General features: G+C 42.7%; 1 protein-coding gene and 1 long non-coding RNA gene across 8 annotated transcripts in view; one reads left to right on the top strand and one right to left on the bottom strand.

The window, feature by feature from the left end:
• ccser2a (coiled-coil serine-rich protein 2a) overlaps positions 1–17,105 on the top strand; it is a 100,225-nt gene that overhangs the window by 54,684 nt on the left and 28,436 nt on the right. For 5 of the 7 annotated variants that reach the window (XR_015939537.1, XR_015939536.1, XR_015939535.1 and 2 more), the window contains exons 7-9: positions 3,299–3,385; positions 6,123–6,209; positions 8,547–8,660. Coding sequence is in view for 4 of the 7 variants with exons in the window: in XM_088635201.1 (XP_088491327.1) it covers positions 3,299–3,385; positions 6,123–6,209; positions 8,547–8,660 (288 nt within the window). In the remaining 3 variants the exon portion in view is untranslated. Of the gene's footprint in view, positions 1–3,298; positions 3,386–6,122; positions 6,210–8,546; positions 8,661–13,829; positions 13,915–16,201; positions 16,242–17,105 lie in introns of all 7 variants that reach the window. The other 2 variants (XM_088635202.1, XM_088635203.1) reach the window with 2 other exon arrangements.
• LOC148661443 (uncharacterized) lies at positions 6,203–16,778 on the bottom strand. Its single transcript, XR_015939538.1, has 3 exons — positions 16,489–16,778; positions 6,477–6,632; positions 6,203–6,374 (listed from the first exon to the last, which is right to left on the bottom strand). It is a non-coding gene; the product is annotated as an uncharacterized LOC148661443 (long non-coding RNA).

The raw sequence follows: 17,105 nt of genomic DNA, 5'->3' as shown, positions 1-17,105 counted from the left end.
TGCTGTGCACCCTGGGGATATTCAGGTCTTACAATCCATTCTATTACAAGGCTTTATTTCAGTTAAGACCATTATCACTTAATTGATCTTTTTCACATCCAACTAAATAATTAAAAACATAGAAAGAAGCACTTCCACCAAAGAAGGGTCCTAAATGCACGAGTTGTACAGGCTTACTAATAAGAAATAGCGCATGTCTTATGCTTTGTGCCTTTCATAATGACAGAGTGGGAATGTACTGATGCTTCAAGGAGGCAGACTTATCCCATGTTTCTGTAGCACAGCTAAAACCTGGAGTGTCCAGCCAGAGGAACTATCACACTGCAGAGCAAATCCCCCTCAGTCTTCCTTCTCAAGACTCCACTCTTATTTTTTTGCATTCTTGGTGTTATCAGCCAAAGCAGGCCTTGTGTTAAAGTCTGGATCTAAACCAGCAACCTCCATGATAGTGTCCATCCTACACTCTTCACCCTTCATAATTGGTGGCAGTCTGTCAGTATTGCTACTTAATAACTGGATAATTTAAACTTTGTTGTCCATTCCTGTACAATTGTCAGTTAAGGTGTGTACAGCATATTTGGGAAGACGTGTTCGGAGACAGTGGGAGCTTGTAGCTACAGAGAAAAGATCATTTTGAGCGTTTTAAAGCTCTGGACTGTTGGACTGTAAGCAGCAGGAGGCTGAAAAGTGATAAAAAGGTGGGAGATATGGTCCCCTGCCATCCTCACCTCTGTTGATGTTATATTCTCCTCAGAAAGTAACAAAAGCATGTACAGTGTCCTTTGCTCTTGGAAGAACTGCTCTTGAGCAGGCCTTTCTGTTCCCTTCGTTTTCACACATATCATAGGTGCTTTGTAGCACAGGCTTTAGAGCCAAAAAGCTAAACCCAGATGAGGGAAAAATAAATGCTTTGAAACTGTAAAGAATGAAAAAAATAAACTGGGTGAATGTGATGTGCCTGTGAAGTGAAGTGCCACTACCCTACAATATAGTGTAAGGATCATTTAGCATTTCAAAGAGATGCCTGTACTGAGGGCTATTAGAAATGGCAGGTATCGGGGACTTGGCTGTGGCCTCCCTGCCTTTCTCCTCCATTAGCCTGCAGCTCACTCAGCTTGTCCGTTACACGGCACTCTTCTCTTCTCCCCCGCTCCCCCCCTCCTGACACTCTGCTCCCCTTCTTCTTTTCAGGTGCCTCCCCAGGACGCTCGCTTGTGTTCCCACTACATTGCTCGGGGCTGCTTTCTGCCCTGCCTGGCTTGCCTCCAATTAGTGTGCCGAAAGCAAGACAGGGATTTCTCAATCCGCTGCCCGTTAAGCTCCCGGATCAGTCAATTAATCAATCGCATTGCAGCCCAGCTAGCGGAAATCATTAGTTAGATGTTGGAATCTGGGTGCGCAAGAGGGCTGTCTCGTTAGTGGAGTGTGGAGGTGGACGGGGGCTGGGCTGGAGATCTGTGCAGCCTTACATCGTGAAGTGTCAGTGGTCTTAGAGCAGCTTGGAGAGGATGGAAAAGAACATTCCTCTTTGAAACCCTCCAGGAAAGGTGTTACTTGATATTTTTGTTATTCCATATAAAGGCATGTGATGGGGAAAAAAGCAGCACAAAAAAGGGCTTCTTTTTTATTTTCAAGCTGTATTCCTTAACATCCACTCCTACCTGACCTAAACCAAGCAGATGACAGAACAAAACTTTCTCCCAGTCTGCGATCTCCAGCCGTCTGAGGAAAGAAATAAATTGTTGAGGTTGACCATGCATCCCTCCTTGCTGTCCCTGTCCTTCTGCATTATTCTGGGCAGGAGGTTGGCTATCTGCAACTGTAGACTGCGGGCAGTTCCTTTTGCCTCTGTTGGTGGAGTACTAACGGCAGTTTCACATCATGCTCACTCCTGGGGCAATGCCTGTACTGTGTCTTCAGTCTGCTCTCTGCTCAGGCACAAAATGTAGGTGCTTGCCTGTCTGTACCAGTGTGCAGTCAGGTGTGGCTTTTAACATAACATCTGTAGCTGCTTTAGTACACTGTGTGCTGTGTAAATGACATATTGCAATACGTCATTAAGGCTAAAAATAAAATATGGCCATTTTAAGGAGCAGTCTTAATATTCAGAGTGGCACACAGTGTAATTGTTCATAACATTGCATTCGCATTCAACCTTTCTGAATGTATTTCCTATAACAGAGCTTTAGCTGAGTTCATGGAAAAAGGAGTACATGAGGAAAAAAAATCTTACCATGCCGAGCTGTGCAAAATACTCTTGGGTAGAGCTTTGCACACCAGGAAAGAGGCAAGAAGATGTATTGGACTGGAAATTAATAATCACTCTGATTCAGGACAGAAATTTGTATTTTTTAGAAAAAAAAAAACATTTTTTTTCAATTTTCTCGAGTCTCGATGTTGGTGGTGGTGACTTTGGTGATCTTGTTCATATCAAGCATGTACACCTGAAGCCAGGCTGCAGCCAGACTGTTAGTGGTGTGTCAGAATGTAATTTCTCAACATTTTGAATTTGTTATACTTCGAAAGCTATTCATGTTTTAGATAACTGTAACACTAGTATAGCAGTCATCAAATATAGACTCTACCCATTGCATCCATTGCTAGATTCTGATATGGCCATTTTAATGGAGTGATAGATATTAAATGTACTTGCCTGGACCAAAAGACTGGAAGGACTGTGCAAGTGTAATGTCGCCATTTATCTGTTTACGTATGAGTGACGCAGGGTTCAGGACGTTGCTGTGGGTTAGTTGAGCATGTGGAGGCAGTGAGCCAGGGACTGTTCTGACTCATCGCACTAAGGAAATACATCCAGGGCCTTCTGACTGCCTCTTGTAATAAAACCTGCCCTTTGAATTGCTTGCTCTGCATTTGAGGAAGCTAATTTCAAGTACTATTGCACAAATTAATTCATTGACTATCGGTGTCAGGGCTTAATTAAAAAATAGTGCCTGTGCTTTTTGTATGTTATAATTAAGCCTCTTAAGGAGAATTACTTATTGCTACATACTCTGCTGTTATTTATAATGGAAGGGATTTTGCTTGTTTATTTAGCTTTAATGTTCTGTAATGAATGGGGGAAAATGATTTTTTTCCTTTGTTTCAACATTCTTTTGTAGCTATGCGAAGATACATTCTGAATTGAAGTCAAAATGTAACGATTTGCATAAAAACAGATGAAAATGTATGTGTTTGTGGACAGTCTAGGCAAAGACAACATTCCGGGCTGCAAGTCTTCACAAGCTCATGTTTACTTGAGACCCGACTTTGCTCTATTTCATTCTGTTTGTCTGCACAGATGGGAGATGGTGGTACTGTCCAGGATTCCCACCTGTCTGGAGCCTCAAGTCCTGATCCTCTGGAAGACTCCAGGGTTCCCCTGCAGGTGAGATCAACCTAAAGAAAACCTTGACACAATTGGTCACACTAAGAGAAGACTGCTGTGGTCCACTGTCATTACAATCGCTCCTTACCCAAGTACTGTAAATCTCATGAGTTTGACCTGACATTAGCCAAACAATTTAAAAACAATGCCGGTTTAATATTCCATCTAAGCCATCCTTTATATTAAAGAAAAAAAGATAGGCACTTTGATTCAGATATTATGGATGCATTTCATTTTTACGATTGTATTGTATACGGGCTAAAGCGCCAATATTTATTCCCTTCTGAATGTAAAAGCTAGAAACTAGTGGTCAAGGAAGGGTGCCAAGAGTCTTTCCAATCCATGTCATGCTTTATTTCTTATCTTTCATTAGAAAACGTTTAGGGTAGCACAGTGCATGGATTAATTTCATATTCTGGCACCCATCCACACTTGATATACGTACCTGAACAGCAGAAGAACTCAAAAACAGGCATGGGCACATTAATATGTTGAGTATGTTATCCTTCCAGATGTGCTACAGTGTAGCACATTGCAGTACACCACCCATGGTGTCTGATGTAGCCCAGAGGACTAATGAAGCTAGGTATATAATCCTGGAGCACCAGGGAGCCGTCAGTGCATGGCGAAGCTTAATGAGACCGCTTGTATATTACACAGTTCTCAACACAGAGTGGGGAGGGGTTATGTGGAGTGATTTTTTTTATAAATAAATGGGTCTAAAATAAACAATGTATACTTTAAGTGGTAAATCAGGTCCTGTAACCAGTTTGCTTAGCCAGCACTTTTTGTTGTAAAAATTAAACAGCAAAACGCGTGACTAGTGAGGGAACATCAAATGTGGGCATGTGGAATCTTTGTTCCTACCAGTGTGCAGTTTCAGAATAAGAGAACAGGAGTCCAGGTTTCAGGGAGGTGAAGGGACATTCAAAGAAGGATTTTAGTTCAGTGTAAGTGACCCACTATGCCACCACTTCACAGCTCTCTTGTAGTGATCAGAATGCTCTATAATAGTCCACAAATCAATCCTTAATACTTCTGTGAGGTGTCATATTTTATGCTAAATATTGTTTAGCAGTATGGAAGAAAATATGTTTTACAACAATACTTAGAAACATGTTTTGCAAAGGCAATTGTATTTATATCAAGAATTAATTTGACTAGTTTTGATTTTGAAGTCTCTTGAGATATACTGTACCTCTTTTTAGAGCCTTGGTTGACAGGAGACCTGATGCTGATGTCTTGAAAGGAACAACATGTTCAACTGTTGTTTTTGATTTAGTTTGTCCGGTGAAAAACGGGGATGCAACAGGAACTTGAAAGCAAACCCAGATTAAGATAACGAACTGACATAACGAAGCCTCAGTTTTTGGCTTCTGGTAGTTTTCAGCCTTGCTGCTGATCCCAGTACTCTGTGGCCCTTCAGGACCTGGTCGGGTTGTGTTTGAGTTATTATGGATGTAAGATTCTGTTCTCAGGTGTTAAAAATCATTATCTGTAACACCAGGTGGAATGAGAAGACACAGCTATGTAGTTGTGCTCCGTGGAGAATACTAAAATATAATCCTAAATGGTGTTGTAAAGTTGAAGAGCCTCTGAAGGAATCAGGTGAAGCACAGGATAACTCGGAGTGTTCAGCAGCTCTGAACTCTACCTGGAGAAAGTCCAGAAAGCCTGAAAAGTTCCAGCTGGTATAAGTGCTCCAGTGGCAGGAAGCCTGGTCACCTGTTCTAAACATGCGTTACCTCACGTCTGGCCACAGCTAAGCAGTAGGCGGGAATGACCAAAGCAGGCGAGTCACAGTTATTCAGTCCTCAAAGCCATTCATAAACAGAGGTAAATTACAGTTCTGTTTATACATATAATTCCCTGAACACTGTCTCTCCTAGACTGCCACGTTGAGCTTGACAAACTCCCTGATCACAAGACACTGGATTAGACTCCCAATAATTGCTCTAACAAGGGCCGGCCTCCTCTCCTCCCCTCACCGCACAACTAGCTGCTCTCCAGCTGCATATTCCTCAACATTCGCTGGAAGAAAACTGAACAGGAGCAGAGGCCACAATTCATTTTTTATGAAACTCATCACCCCTCTGACTTACAGGCACTGTCTGTCTCTGTAGCTGCAAACATTAAAACTGGAGGATCCTTGTAAAGAACTGTCTGGTATTCGGGTAGGCAGGTCCCTTGCCAGTTCCATTTCACATCAGAATTCAGCACAGCTTTTAGCCCTGCAGGTAAAGAGCAGAGTTCTCACCAGTCTTATTAAAACTTCATGGATGGCTCTCACAAATGTTTTAGAAGTACAGGGGTTTTATTTATTTATTTCAGCATGTTAGTTTGATTTTTATCAAGACCATCCACCTCCTCCAGTGGTTCATTTTTTATACACATCCACTGTGCTACACATCATAAACACCTTTGCCTTGTTTATTGGGGACCAGTTAATGATTGGGATGCCACTAGAATTTTCTGATCCCAAACTCTGGATTCTCCAGGTCATGGTGCAACCTGACTGGGTTTGTCACATATGCTTTTAGCTCAGAGCGTATTAGGTTTGAGACATGGGAACTAAGAGTACAGACTGGTCAGTGTCCCAGAAAAAAGGCATCTGGGGTTGAGCTTTGAGGAGCTGTGTCCCATGATAAATAGTAGTTTGGTCTAGCCTTTAGGCAATGGGCATTGTCAAACATTTGTCTGCCTGTTTTACCTGACATGTATGTAATCTGTCTACCAGGTGGAGGAGCTAATGAAGGAAGTTCAGCAGCTGAAGGAGGAGCTGAAGAGTAAAGATCAGACCATTGAACAGCTGAGGCAGCAAGCGGTGAGAGAACCGGATTGGGTTTCTTAGTGCGAGGAAGGGTCAGTATGTCTGGACCCTGGATGTTAGCCGCTGCTGTCGATGGACTGCTGGTGGGGGGAGAGAGCAGCTGAGGGCTTGTGACCTTATTCGTTCTGCTCTTCGCCTGGCTCCAACGCTGCCTCCACTCTAGCAGCACGATGAAAATAGGTTAATTGTGCTACTTCCCGGCAGAAAACCATGCTGATATTTATTAAAATCACGATAGGCAGTGCGCCCTCTCACGCTTACCAGGTGCTGTGCTGACTAGAAAGCTGCCTCTTCTCATCTGAACACAGTTTGCTGCTCCGTTTCTCAGTGCTCCTCTGCCAGGTAATGCCGACCTGCTGATAATATCTATCTAATGGGCAACTATTGACACCCTGTTCTCCGAAAGCCCCATGCTGCCTGTAAAGTGGAAAGGAAATTAAAGTGATCATCATCAAGCCAATTGACAGCAGGCTGCCTTTTAGTAACTGTAATGCAACGAGGAAGCCGCTGTGCTCAATGTGAAGCCAGCTCGGTCTGGTCGTGGTGGATTGGACTTGCTCCTGCTTAACCCGAGCCGGCAAATTCCAAGCAGGCTCTTAAGCCGAGAGCAGCCACCCCAATCTGCAGCCCACAGTTGGGCAAGGGTGAGGCTTTCACATTTCTAACAGCCATTAAATAAGTTCTGTCAAGGCCGGGAGCGAGCCAGATTTATTGAGGAATATTACCTATAAAGAGCTCTCCATAATGCTTTTTGGTTTACTGCTGCTCTTGAAAGCATTGCTGTCCAGTTCAGAGCATTTTCTCCTTTCCTTTTTTTCCCTTTCTTTTATTTCCTTTTATGTTTTTCATCCTCCTGAGGTTATTTATTTATTATTTTGCTCATTCTCAGGTAGCCATAGTAACAAGACATCTGAGCGCGGAGTGCGCAGTATGCTGCAGAGTGTGGTTACGGGGGTCGCTACAGCAGTGTTAATTATAAATGGTCTGTACATTGGCGACTGCAGTCAGTAGGATAAATCCGGATAGTTGGAGAGAACACTTCGTTCGTCTTGCTTGTATTTAACTTTTCTTTAAGAGAACACCTTCTCACTGACTCATGGGCTTCCAGACTCTCCATCTGGTTGTGACAGTGCTCGTAGCCTTTTAGCCAGTCTCTGTAAACTGATTTCTGTTCCAGATTTTCTTATTAAAGGCAAATACCTTCAGCATTACGTAACGCAAACATTAGTTTTTGATAGAGTGGAGTTAATACTGAATGTATTCTCAGGTGAAGTGCCAGCTGTACGATCACTGTGTGTTCCTTATTACTTTCCGAATGTAAGCCCTCAGTGCAGAGCAGGAGGGCGCTGAGTGTATTTGGCAGCTGGAAATGCAGCTGTAATGTCCCGAAAGTGTCAGTAGCTCTACTGCTGTGGCGAAGTGTCATTCTTTATTTATCTCTGTATTTTAGATTTTGTAATGGGTCATATTCTTATGATTTCCTCAGTTCCTAATGCTAGATTTTGCTTTTTTATACTTTGCTCCACAACTCAGTGGTATCAGCAACACCTTCTTTTATTAGTTACTTTTTCAGGTGTGACTTAAGTGAAACATCCCATTTTTAATCCAGTGGTTCCTGGTCCTGGTCCTGGTGACCCGCACATCTGCTGGTTTTCATTCCATCCCACCTTCATTAGATAATTGAAGCCTTAGTTGATCTAATAAGTTGCTTCAGTTGCATTTTGTTTCTAGTCACAAGTTTGGGATTTTATTTCATTCCAATGTTGGGATTTTATAAGGTCCAACATGTTTAAGATCTAGAAACAGTTTAAATCAATCTTACTATTAAGTGAATGAAAGGTATGATTGAGTAACTGATGGCTCGACAGAACCACAAACCAATACGTGTGTGGGTCATCAGGACTAGGTCTTTACATCTTTACCCTCTGGTTAGACTGGTTTATACATCTGAACTAGAGGACCAGAATTCTCTGCTGCACTTAGAAAATGGAAGGTTCTCAATCATGACATTCTGTGTTTCACTAATAGCTGTCAAACTAACATACTGTATGAGACCTTACTGCTGAAGGAGCAAGTCTGTTCATTCACACTGAAAGAGGGGTGGACATGATAGCTCTTTGCAGTTTTACAACTTTTACAACTTCTAATTGCCAGTTTTGAAGTCTTTTTCATCTCCTGTGGAGGTTCACTGGAACTGCTTGATATAGTTTTTTACCTTTTAGCAGTCCTAGTTGGAAGGATGGTGCAGTGTGACCGTTGTAATCAGAATTATTTGGCCCCTACCTGGCAGAATGCAAAACAAATTATTTTATTTTTGCTTTCTCACCTCAGTCTGTGCTCGCCCAGCCTGCGAGATGTCACTGTCAGCACAGAGTGCCAGAGGTGAAGACCGAGAGGCGCACACATCAGGACAAGGCCACCCAAACCCCCTGGAGAGGGAACGCCGTGAGTTCTGCTCTTTATTATTGTGTCTGCAGCCTATCTCATCTTCCCATCACTGTGCCTTCCTCAGCAAGAGAGGAAATGGCGCTGCCTTGCCTGTACAGGTCTCACTCTGTGCTACACAACTCTTAAGATTTCCTGTGTCTTCGTTTTTCACCTCTTCATCTCTTCTGTCATCCTCAGCCTGAGCATGGCTTCCACTAATGCTCTGTTAATACTGCGGCGGCAGTCGCCCTCTGTGCAGTCCTCCAGTGTGGAGTGGCGGAGAGATGAATTGGTGAGCCTCTGTCAGTGTGACAGCAGAGTGATGAGCCCCCCACAGGCAGGGGTGCTGGGTTATCGCTCAGCTCCTGTGTTGTCGTCTGCTGGGCTGCTGGACACAAGCCCCAGGTCCAGAGCCCAGTACCCTCAGAAATCCTGAAAATCTCCATCAGGGAGATTTGGTTCCATATGCTTGTTTCAGTGTGCATGAACAGTATAATTAAAAAAAAGCCTTTGATGTGACAATTTATGATGGATTTTATAAGCAGAAGTAATTTTTTGATAATATAAATACCACCCTACTGGAAGAGTCTAGTTCTTTTGCCAGTATGTTTTTCCAGTAGTGTTACTGGTTCCAGAGAGCTGCGGCGCCCTGTGGATTATTAAACCATGCTTCCCACATAGCTTTGTCAGACCTCGTGTTGTGCTGACTATGATGAACAGGCACGTGTGGACTGGCTGGCCGTTGTGCTCTGATGAAAGGAACTCGTGGCTGAGTCTGGGGAAATAAATCAGGGCAATTTCACTAATGACACACAAGGATAAATCTTTCAGGGTTCAGTAGATGAATGGCCTTTGTTTACAAGGCAATGATACAACATGCATTGCAATGAACAGCACGAATTCCAGTGGCAGCAGTACTGAAATTACCTTGGCACACTGCTTGTGCTTTTGATATGATGGACGGGTATGTTCAGTGAAGAGCCAGCCGTGTGATTAGATTCTAAACGAAGAGTTTACTTGATCTATGTCTCATAATAAGTAACGCATTCATTTTACTCCACAATAAAGGATACGTGCTGTGTGAAGGAATACCGGGGCCATGTTGAGTCAAGAGGCAGCGATAGTTATAACTTATGAACATAGATTTTTTTTGTTTTATTTAGTTTTTATTTTAGGACTTTATTTACTTTTTTTAGTGAAATTTACAGTAAGTCAGGGAAAGGAGGAGAAATTGGAACTGCTCCAGGGCTGTGATTTACAGCCTCATTTATTGGCTTACCTGAATGGGGCAATAAAATTATTTACGAACATAGCATGCTGGGCGGGAGCTGTGTGCGCCTTGTGCTTGTTGGAGAGCTGCAGATAAGCTTCTGTGCAGTTGTAATAATGTGCAACAGCCAGTGGCACAGCGCTGATACTACATTATTCTAATTGAATTTTGCACTGCTCAGCTGCACAGCTCCGGCGGCAGGCTCGGAGATAAGCCAGGTGAATTGAAATTAAAGCATTTTCTTTCATTCGTTTTTTTTTTAAAGAACAGATGCCATTTGAAGGGAAAACCTCCCTAAAAACAAACGCAGAGCGTGATAGCCTTGACATTTCACTTTAGCAAGGCTAAACGCAATTGCTTTGAAAGGTCAGAAAATAAATGGTAACACACACTTGCTATAGCTCCTGATAAGAGGAAAAGGAATTATTTTTTTTAAATAAAAGCAACGAACACAAATAAAATCAAGTATTAGAAGATGACAATGGCAGAAAAAAGGTCTTTTTGAAGCCAGCTTTTGAATCTGGAGTCAAACAGAGTTTAGGGCTTGAGTACATGCTTTCCATAATTCTGTTTGAGTGGGCCTTTCTGTGTGTTTTCAGAGGAGTTGAAAGCCCAGCGGTACCCTGAGCTTGTGCCTGTGTATTATGATCAGTGCTGCAGCAGGATGGATGGCGTGTTTGTTTTATTGACAGCGGTGCAGCAGGGGGAGGCAGTGTGTCTCAGGGTTTTATATTCAAAGCAGGAAGGGCATTTGCATGATCTTTTTCCCAAGTGTAGCTGAGTTGCTTAGTGTGACCAGAGAGCACCTGGAGGGCATTTCTACATGCACCTCAGCTTCCCTCTGACAGCTGGTTTCTGTAGCTAATTACAGTGCAATGGCATTGGAGAGATGATTGGGAAGTCCAGTGTTATAGAGGCTGCAGCTTTGTGTGTGTGTGTGTATTTTGTGGAGACAGAACTGGCCACCCTTGCAAAGTGACATGCAGTTTCCTCCTTTTATAAGGATGGTGATGTAAACCCCCTATAGCTGTGATATCATAGATTGTACTGATCCTCTGTTCAGATTTTAATTTCTGTGAACGTAGTGAGTTTTAATGTCCTTCAATCAAAAAGCAAATAAAAAACTGAAATGTCAATTGTCGTGGGGTAAAGCTTCAAATGTCTGTGCTGATATGTGTGTGTTCGTGCATCTAGATGTATGTGTGTCTTTCAGCCTGGCCTGATTTATTTTTTGTGAACAGTACAAGAATGCAGACAAGGGTATGTCTGTCTGCTGAACAGTGTACCAATATAAGGCTGGTGTTCCTTCATAATGTGCTGTTGTGGAACACTAGAATCATAGAATGTCTTAGTCTGGTTTCTCCACCAGGGGACACTCTTGAGTTCTGGGAAAGAAAAAATACTAAACATCAAATGAAAAACAGCCCATGTATTTAAAAACCATCCATGTGTTCATTCAGCCATTCATTCTCTCATCTCCCTTATTAACAGCAAAACTGGGAAGGACTGGAAACTCCCATCAGTGACTTACAGTGCCATGTGATCTTTACCTAACCTTGCATGTGTGTTTCACGTACTTAGCATTTAACTGGCTTTAAAAATGCCTCCTTCGCACACAGGCACATAGAACCATACAACACAAGCAGTGTGTGGCTCTCATTCATAAAAGCTCTTCCCTGCAGGAATAATTGGTCCTGTTACTGGCTATAGATGTTGAAAAAGAAAGGAAAATGGGAGTAGAGTGTTGTGCTCAAAGTGGAATAAAGGTGGAGGTTTAAAGGAAAGTGGAATACATTTGCTTTGCTGTGTAAAAAATACATTAGAGCAACAGCACCATTATTGAGTTATTATTGATGCTATAATGGATGTATTTGCAATTGCAGCAATAATAAGTACAAAGTTCAACAAAGTTCTTTCTTTTTAAGCGCCTTGAGAAGCCACCTTTAAAGGCGCTATATAAAATAAAGTTTTTTACTATTATTATTATTATTATTATTATTATTATTATTATTATTATTATTATTATAACCAAGAAAATTCTAACGGTTGCTCAGATGGCACAATAACAACACCTGTCAAATTCCGGCCTCCAGAATAAAAGAGGTTTTCCTTTCATTTTGAATTTTCTCCTCTTTAAATGGAGCCTTTGCAGGTGGCTTTGGAGTGGAGTTTGAATATAATTGGGTTTTACACCCAGGCATCAAAAGTGTTCACGCGCTGAATCAACTGCGACGGCCCTGGAAGGGAACAGAAAATAGCCTGCATTCTCCTGGGAGTAAATTCTGTATCCGCCACTGCAAGTTCCTTCAAAGTACAGATTTGCTCAATTTAAGATGCTGCCAAAATACCGTGAAACGAGATTACTTCTTGATTGTCACTCGTTCTCAGCTGTATCTCAGGTTGGGCATCTTACAATTCACTGATGATACTCTAATCTAAATCCTGCATTTGGGCTCATCAGAAAGTTGGCCATTTATTAAGTGGTACACATTCACACTCACAAACAAGCTCATTTTCCAATCAAATGACAGACAGGGGGAAAAGCAAGCTTCTGCTCTGGAGTGCATCTGGAAAGGACGGCTGTGGCTTGCAGTCAGCTGTAGAAAACTGCATACTTGCTGCTGTGATGTTTTGTGAGTACAAAACAATTCCCAAACAATTACATGCCTCATTCATCATGAGAAAATAGAAACACAAAAAGTGTTTTGAGTTGTGTCTAGCCTGTTGTGAAATCAAGCAGTGGGGTTTTGCTCAAGTGTCTTAACAGCCTGTTTATTTTGCATGTGAGTCAATTTAAACTTCAGGGTTAATACAGTGGAAAAGGCCAGAGTCTTCTGACAGACAACTAGAGGCCCCCTTTCTAGCAAAGCTTCCTAAATATCCTCCACCTCCTCTGAACTAATCAAAAAGGGGAGAAAGGGGGAAGTCTTCTGTTCAGGCTGTCAACGTCTGTGCTATGCCAGACAGGATAGTACACAGTACACCAAGACCTTGGAAGCTAACAGCTTTGACAGGATCAATTGAAGTTGCTTCCTTCACCATTCTGTACAGGACTGAAAAGTTATGGAATTTAAAAGTTTCTTTGTGAGCACTTAGGAAGCTTTTATGGTTTTACAGACCTTGATATAAAAAGGCTGCGAATCTAGAGATAAACTATGATTTTCACACTTTATTTCATGATTTATTTGGACACTTTGCTTTGTAAGGGGTTGGCATGAAGTTGGTCTTTGTAATGTATATGTAATTAGTCTTTTTTCTTTAATCAGTTCAAGTTTATACTTCATTTAGTCAAATTTCTGTCTCTTTGTGGTGAGGCAATCTCAAAGTACTTTTGGAAGCTTCAAATTGAATCAGATGGGTAGTACAGTAGATGCTCAAGGAATGGCTGCAAGATGTGTAGCAGCCGGAGCAGTGGAGATTGCTGAACAATAAGGCTTTGTTAGAGTAGTGAAGAGCAGAAGACACACTCTTCAGTCTCAGTGTGTGTTGTGTAATGCTCAAGATAGGTAGAGGGTAGGTTAATGCTCCACACACGCAGGAGGGTTACGGCCTAACTTACTGCAAAACAGTGTGCTAACATACAAACTTAAAACCATCTGGATTTTCATGACTCCTGTGGCCTGCACATACCTGCTGAGTTTTGTGGTTAGGGTATTGTCTGAAGATTTGCATGGGTGCTTCAATAACTCCTGTTTCGAGTACAAATTAGGAGCTGAGAACATGCCAGTCCAGCGATGCATGCATTTTGGAATGGAGATCTACGTCCGACATCTATCTTTCTCGAAGAGGCCTGTGCGAGGCTGGGCTGCTCTCTTAACGTCATTTTGCGTTGCACGCTAACACTTCCGTGGAGGGCGAGTGCGGCCGTGGGTTCTCTGTGTGTGTCACGCCTCTCCCCTTCTGTTTTCTCTGCGCAGGGTGTGCTGCCTGCTCCCTTCTTCTCTCCCTGGCAGGGCTCGTACCAGGGGACGCCCAGGGCCAGCGCTCCACACCGCAGACAGAGTGAGTCCACTAACACCACCCCCAGTCTGCCCTCAAGTCTCTCTCTACACCACCACTCTGCCCCCCCCCACCCCCCCTTCTTCAGCTGCCCTGTCGTGCAGTTTCCACTCCTCCCCTGGACATGGAGCTGAGTTCCACTGGAGCCCTGCCGGCACAACATGGCGTGCGGTCAGTCTTGGGGCCTTTGTCACGAGAACAAATACACGAATGAGAAGCGCAGTTTCCCCTCCTGAATTCCACCACTGGGGATAGAAACCTCCCATCATACCGTTCAAAGGTTTTCAGTGCTCTACATTTTTATCATGAAGAATAAAAAAACTTACATCACTAGTAAAGACATTCTAAGGTAAACCAATCATATTATCTTCCAGAGTAACAATAATATCAGTATTAAAGCTAAAAGTGATTAGGGCCACGGGGCATGCTTTGTGGGTCTGTAGAGTTCAGGTCTCCAGAAATACTGAAAACTTGATCCTTGTTGCGAAAGATTCATTTAACGTGTTCGTAAATATATACATGGGGAGAAACAGAATTACAGATTTCGCAGCAAGAAGATGTCCTGTCGAATTGTGATTAGGATTGTGGATCGAAACTTTGGAATTAGATACAAAAATGTTTTGTCTGTTTGTCTCTGTTGTGGTTTGTCTTTATTTCAGTTTCTAAATGAAACCAATATTTGTAGTAGAATTAAAAACTCATTAATCTGGCTTACGAAATCAGAAATGTCTGTTTCACGTATTTCTTCTTCTATTTCTATAGACCTGGACTATTTAGATCTGCGTGTAATTTGCTTCCCTGCTGCCAGTGTTTGGCATTATGAAAATGGATACAGCCCGCAGTGCTGTAAAACATTAGCTCAGTTCTTACAATGCTGATAATGGGTTCAGACCACATTGTCAGTTTCCCTTTTGTCTTTCTGAAGTAACTCATGTTATTTCCTCCTTTGCCTCTCCCTGTCCAGATGTTTTCTCCAGGCTCGGCCATCAGGCACAATCCACCTTTTTCCTCATACTGAAAAACAGTCAATAGTGATCTCCTGAGTCATGAGTATTTGAGTCTGTGTTAAAGGCTGGATATGGAGCATTTCCATAGCAGACTAACATACTTTAATTATTGGACCATGCCCGTTGAATCACATATTTGAATTAGAATAAGCCAGGCACACCTCAGTCCCAGCACACTGCTTACTAGCTCTCTGTAATTAATTTGGCCGGAGGAACAACCAAGCTAAATTCACATGTGCCCTTTGATTACCTGAACTGCTTTGTGTGTATTGAGTCTCCCATCTCCAGGCCATGAAAACCAATATCTTTTTAAATTAACATTTCAAGTTCTTAACATGGATTTGATTCATCTGCTTCTCCTTGAGAGGATTCAGACTCCGAGAAATACAAGACGGAGGGGGAAAAGCATTTTGACAGGGGAGGGGAACATAGGTATTAAAAGCTATGTTAGTACACAATAGTGAATTAACTATCCTAGATACTGGGAAACCAATCCAGGAAGAGGAGGATGGAGTGGGAGAAAGGGGGTGAGGTTAGGGGTGGAGAGATTGTTTTGTTACACAGCTCTTTTGATCTTGTCTTCCATGTGCTCCATGGGATACACATGCAACACACCAGGCAGCCTGGGACAGGGGCTCCCAGCACTCATTCTAAGGGGCAACATCGAAGGCCCTTGTTTTTTAAGCAACATTTCTTTCCTCCACTAAAACAGCTGTTTTACTTCCATAATAAACTGGTCTGATTCACTAAAATTGCACACTAAGCCCTGGTCTCTCTTTGTCCATCTTTAATTTTATTATGAAATTAACAGCCTGCATAGGATTCAGTGCCGCATGGAAATAAAGACAGATGATGCTGTAGAATTCATAGCTTTAAAAAGGCAAAGGTATCTATGTGGGGCAGTGACCTCTCTAGGCAGAAAAGTCAATTTGCTAGAAGACAGGAGAGCTTGGTTAAAATACATGAGCAATCCATTACTGGGGCTTTGAACTGGGTTTTATCTGGACTAATTTTGAACTGTGCATCAAAGTCTGTGTGCCTGAATGAGTGCATGTATTTATGCTGTCGGGGTGTGCACAGCGAGTGTGTATGTGTGCAAGTGTGTGTGCATTATGCAGGTTTGGGGTGGCGGGATTTTGACTAACATACTGTAGCTGCCCCTCTCTCTAGCTCTGTTGCTGCCTCTGGCGCTCAATCCTGCTACTGTATGTTTGCCTCTCGTGTGATGCCATTGTCCTTGTTGTTTCTCTCCCTTTGCTTCTCCCCATAATGCCCTTGGCAAGGAGTGGAGGAACTAGTGCATTACTTCCGTGATAAAGCGTGGTACAGTACCGTTTCAGATTTCTCTCTAACCCTGCCCCAGCCCTGCCCCTGCACGATGAAGCATGCGCTCTTCCCTGCTCTCTGCATGGACTGAGTCAGCTTGCAGCGCCCACAGGAGCCTGGCCAGTCCTTCCCTGCTTATCTGTGTTTGGTGGATCTGCACAGACCTGTCTGTGTGCTGTGTGCCAGTGTGTTAGCCTCTTCCCACACATTCTTCACCCCCTTTGTTTTCTGTTGATCACCGTACCTTCTTCCGTTCTTAATAACGATCATAGGTACGCCTCCCTTCCCCTCTTTCATTCCGTCTCTCTTCCTCCTTTCCTGCTCCAGCTCCCTGTTCGTGGGCTGGGGAAAAAAACAGTTTGCCGGATGTATCGGTTCTCTCAGGCTGCGGATCAATCACTGCCTCCTTCCAGCATTTCCAGTTTCATGTGTAGACTGTTGCTAAGGTTCTCCTCAGACACCGCTCTGTTATTTTTAAGCTGTGTGGAGCCTGTTAAACATCAATGAAGATTTTGATTTTCATTGCGATCATCTGTGAGTTAATTTTAATCCTGAAGGCAGTCAAGAATTTTAATTGTGGTCCTATTCAATATTCAATGGTTCAATGGTTGAACTTTGGAACATTCTATTGACTGCATTTTCTGCATATTTATTTGCTTAAAGGAGTGCTTATGCATCGTGTAACAGTCTTAGTGGCAGTTATTTAAAAGGTAAGAAACCACAATAATATCAATTTTTTATTTTTGCTGTCTAGCAGTTTGCTTGGAAGTGGAAACTCCAGTTTTGTATAGCTGATTTCAATGTTGAAAAACTTTGACTAGGATCCCAGTTCCTTCTGTGTCCTAGAAAATGTCACGCTCA

The sequence above is a fragment of the Lepisosteus platostomus genome, chromosome 6, assembly GCF_059453375.1.
Source record: "Lepisosteus platostomus isolate fLepPlt1 chromosome 6, fLepPlt1.hap1, whole genome shotgun sequence".
In the NCBI taxonomy this organism is placed as follows: domain Eukaryota; kingdom Metazoa; phylum Chordata; class Actinopteri; order Semionotiformes; family Lepisosteidae; genus Lepisosteus; species Lepisosteus platostomus.
The sequence above is the reverse complement of the archived record's forward strand: the minus strand, read 5'-3'. Positions and strand labels throughout refer to the sequence as shown.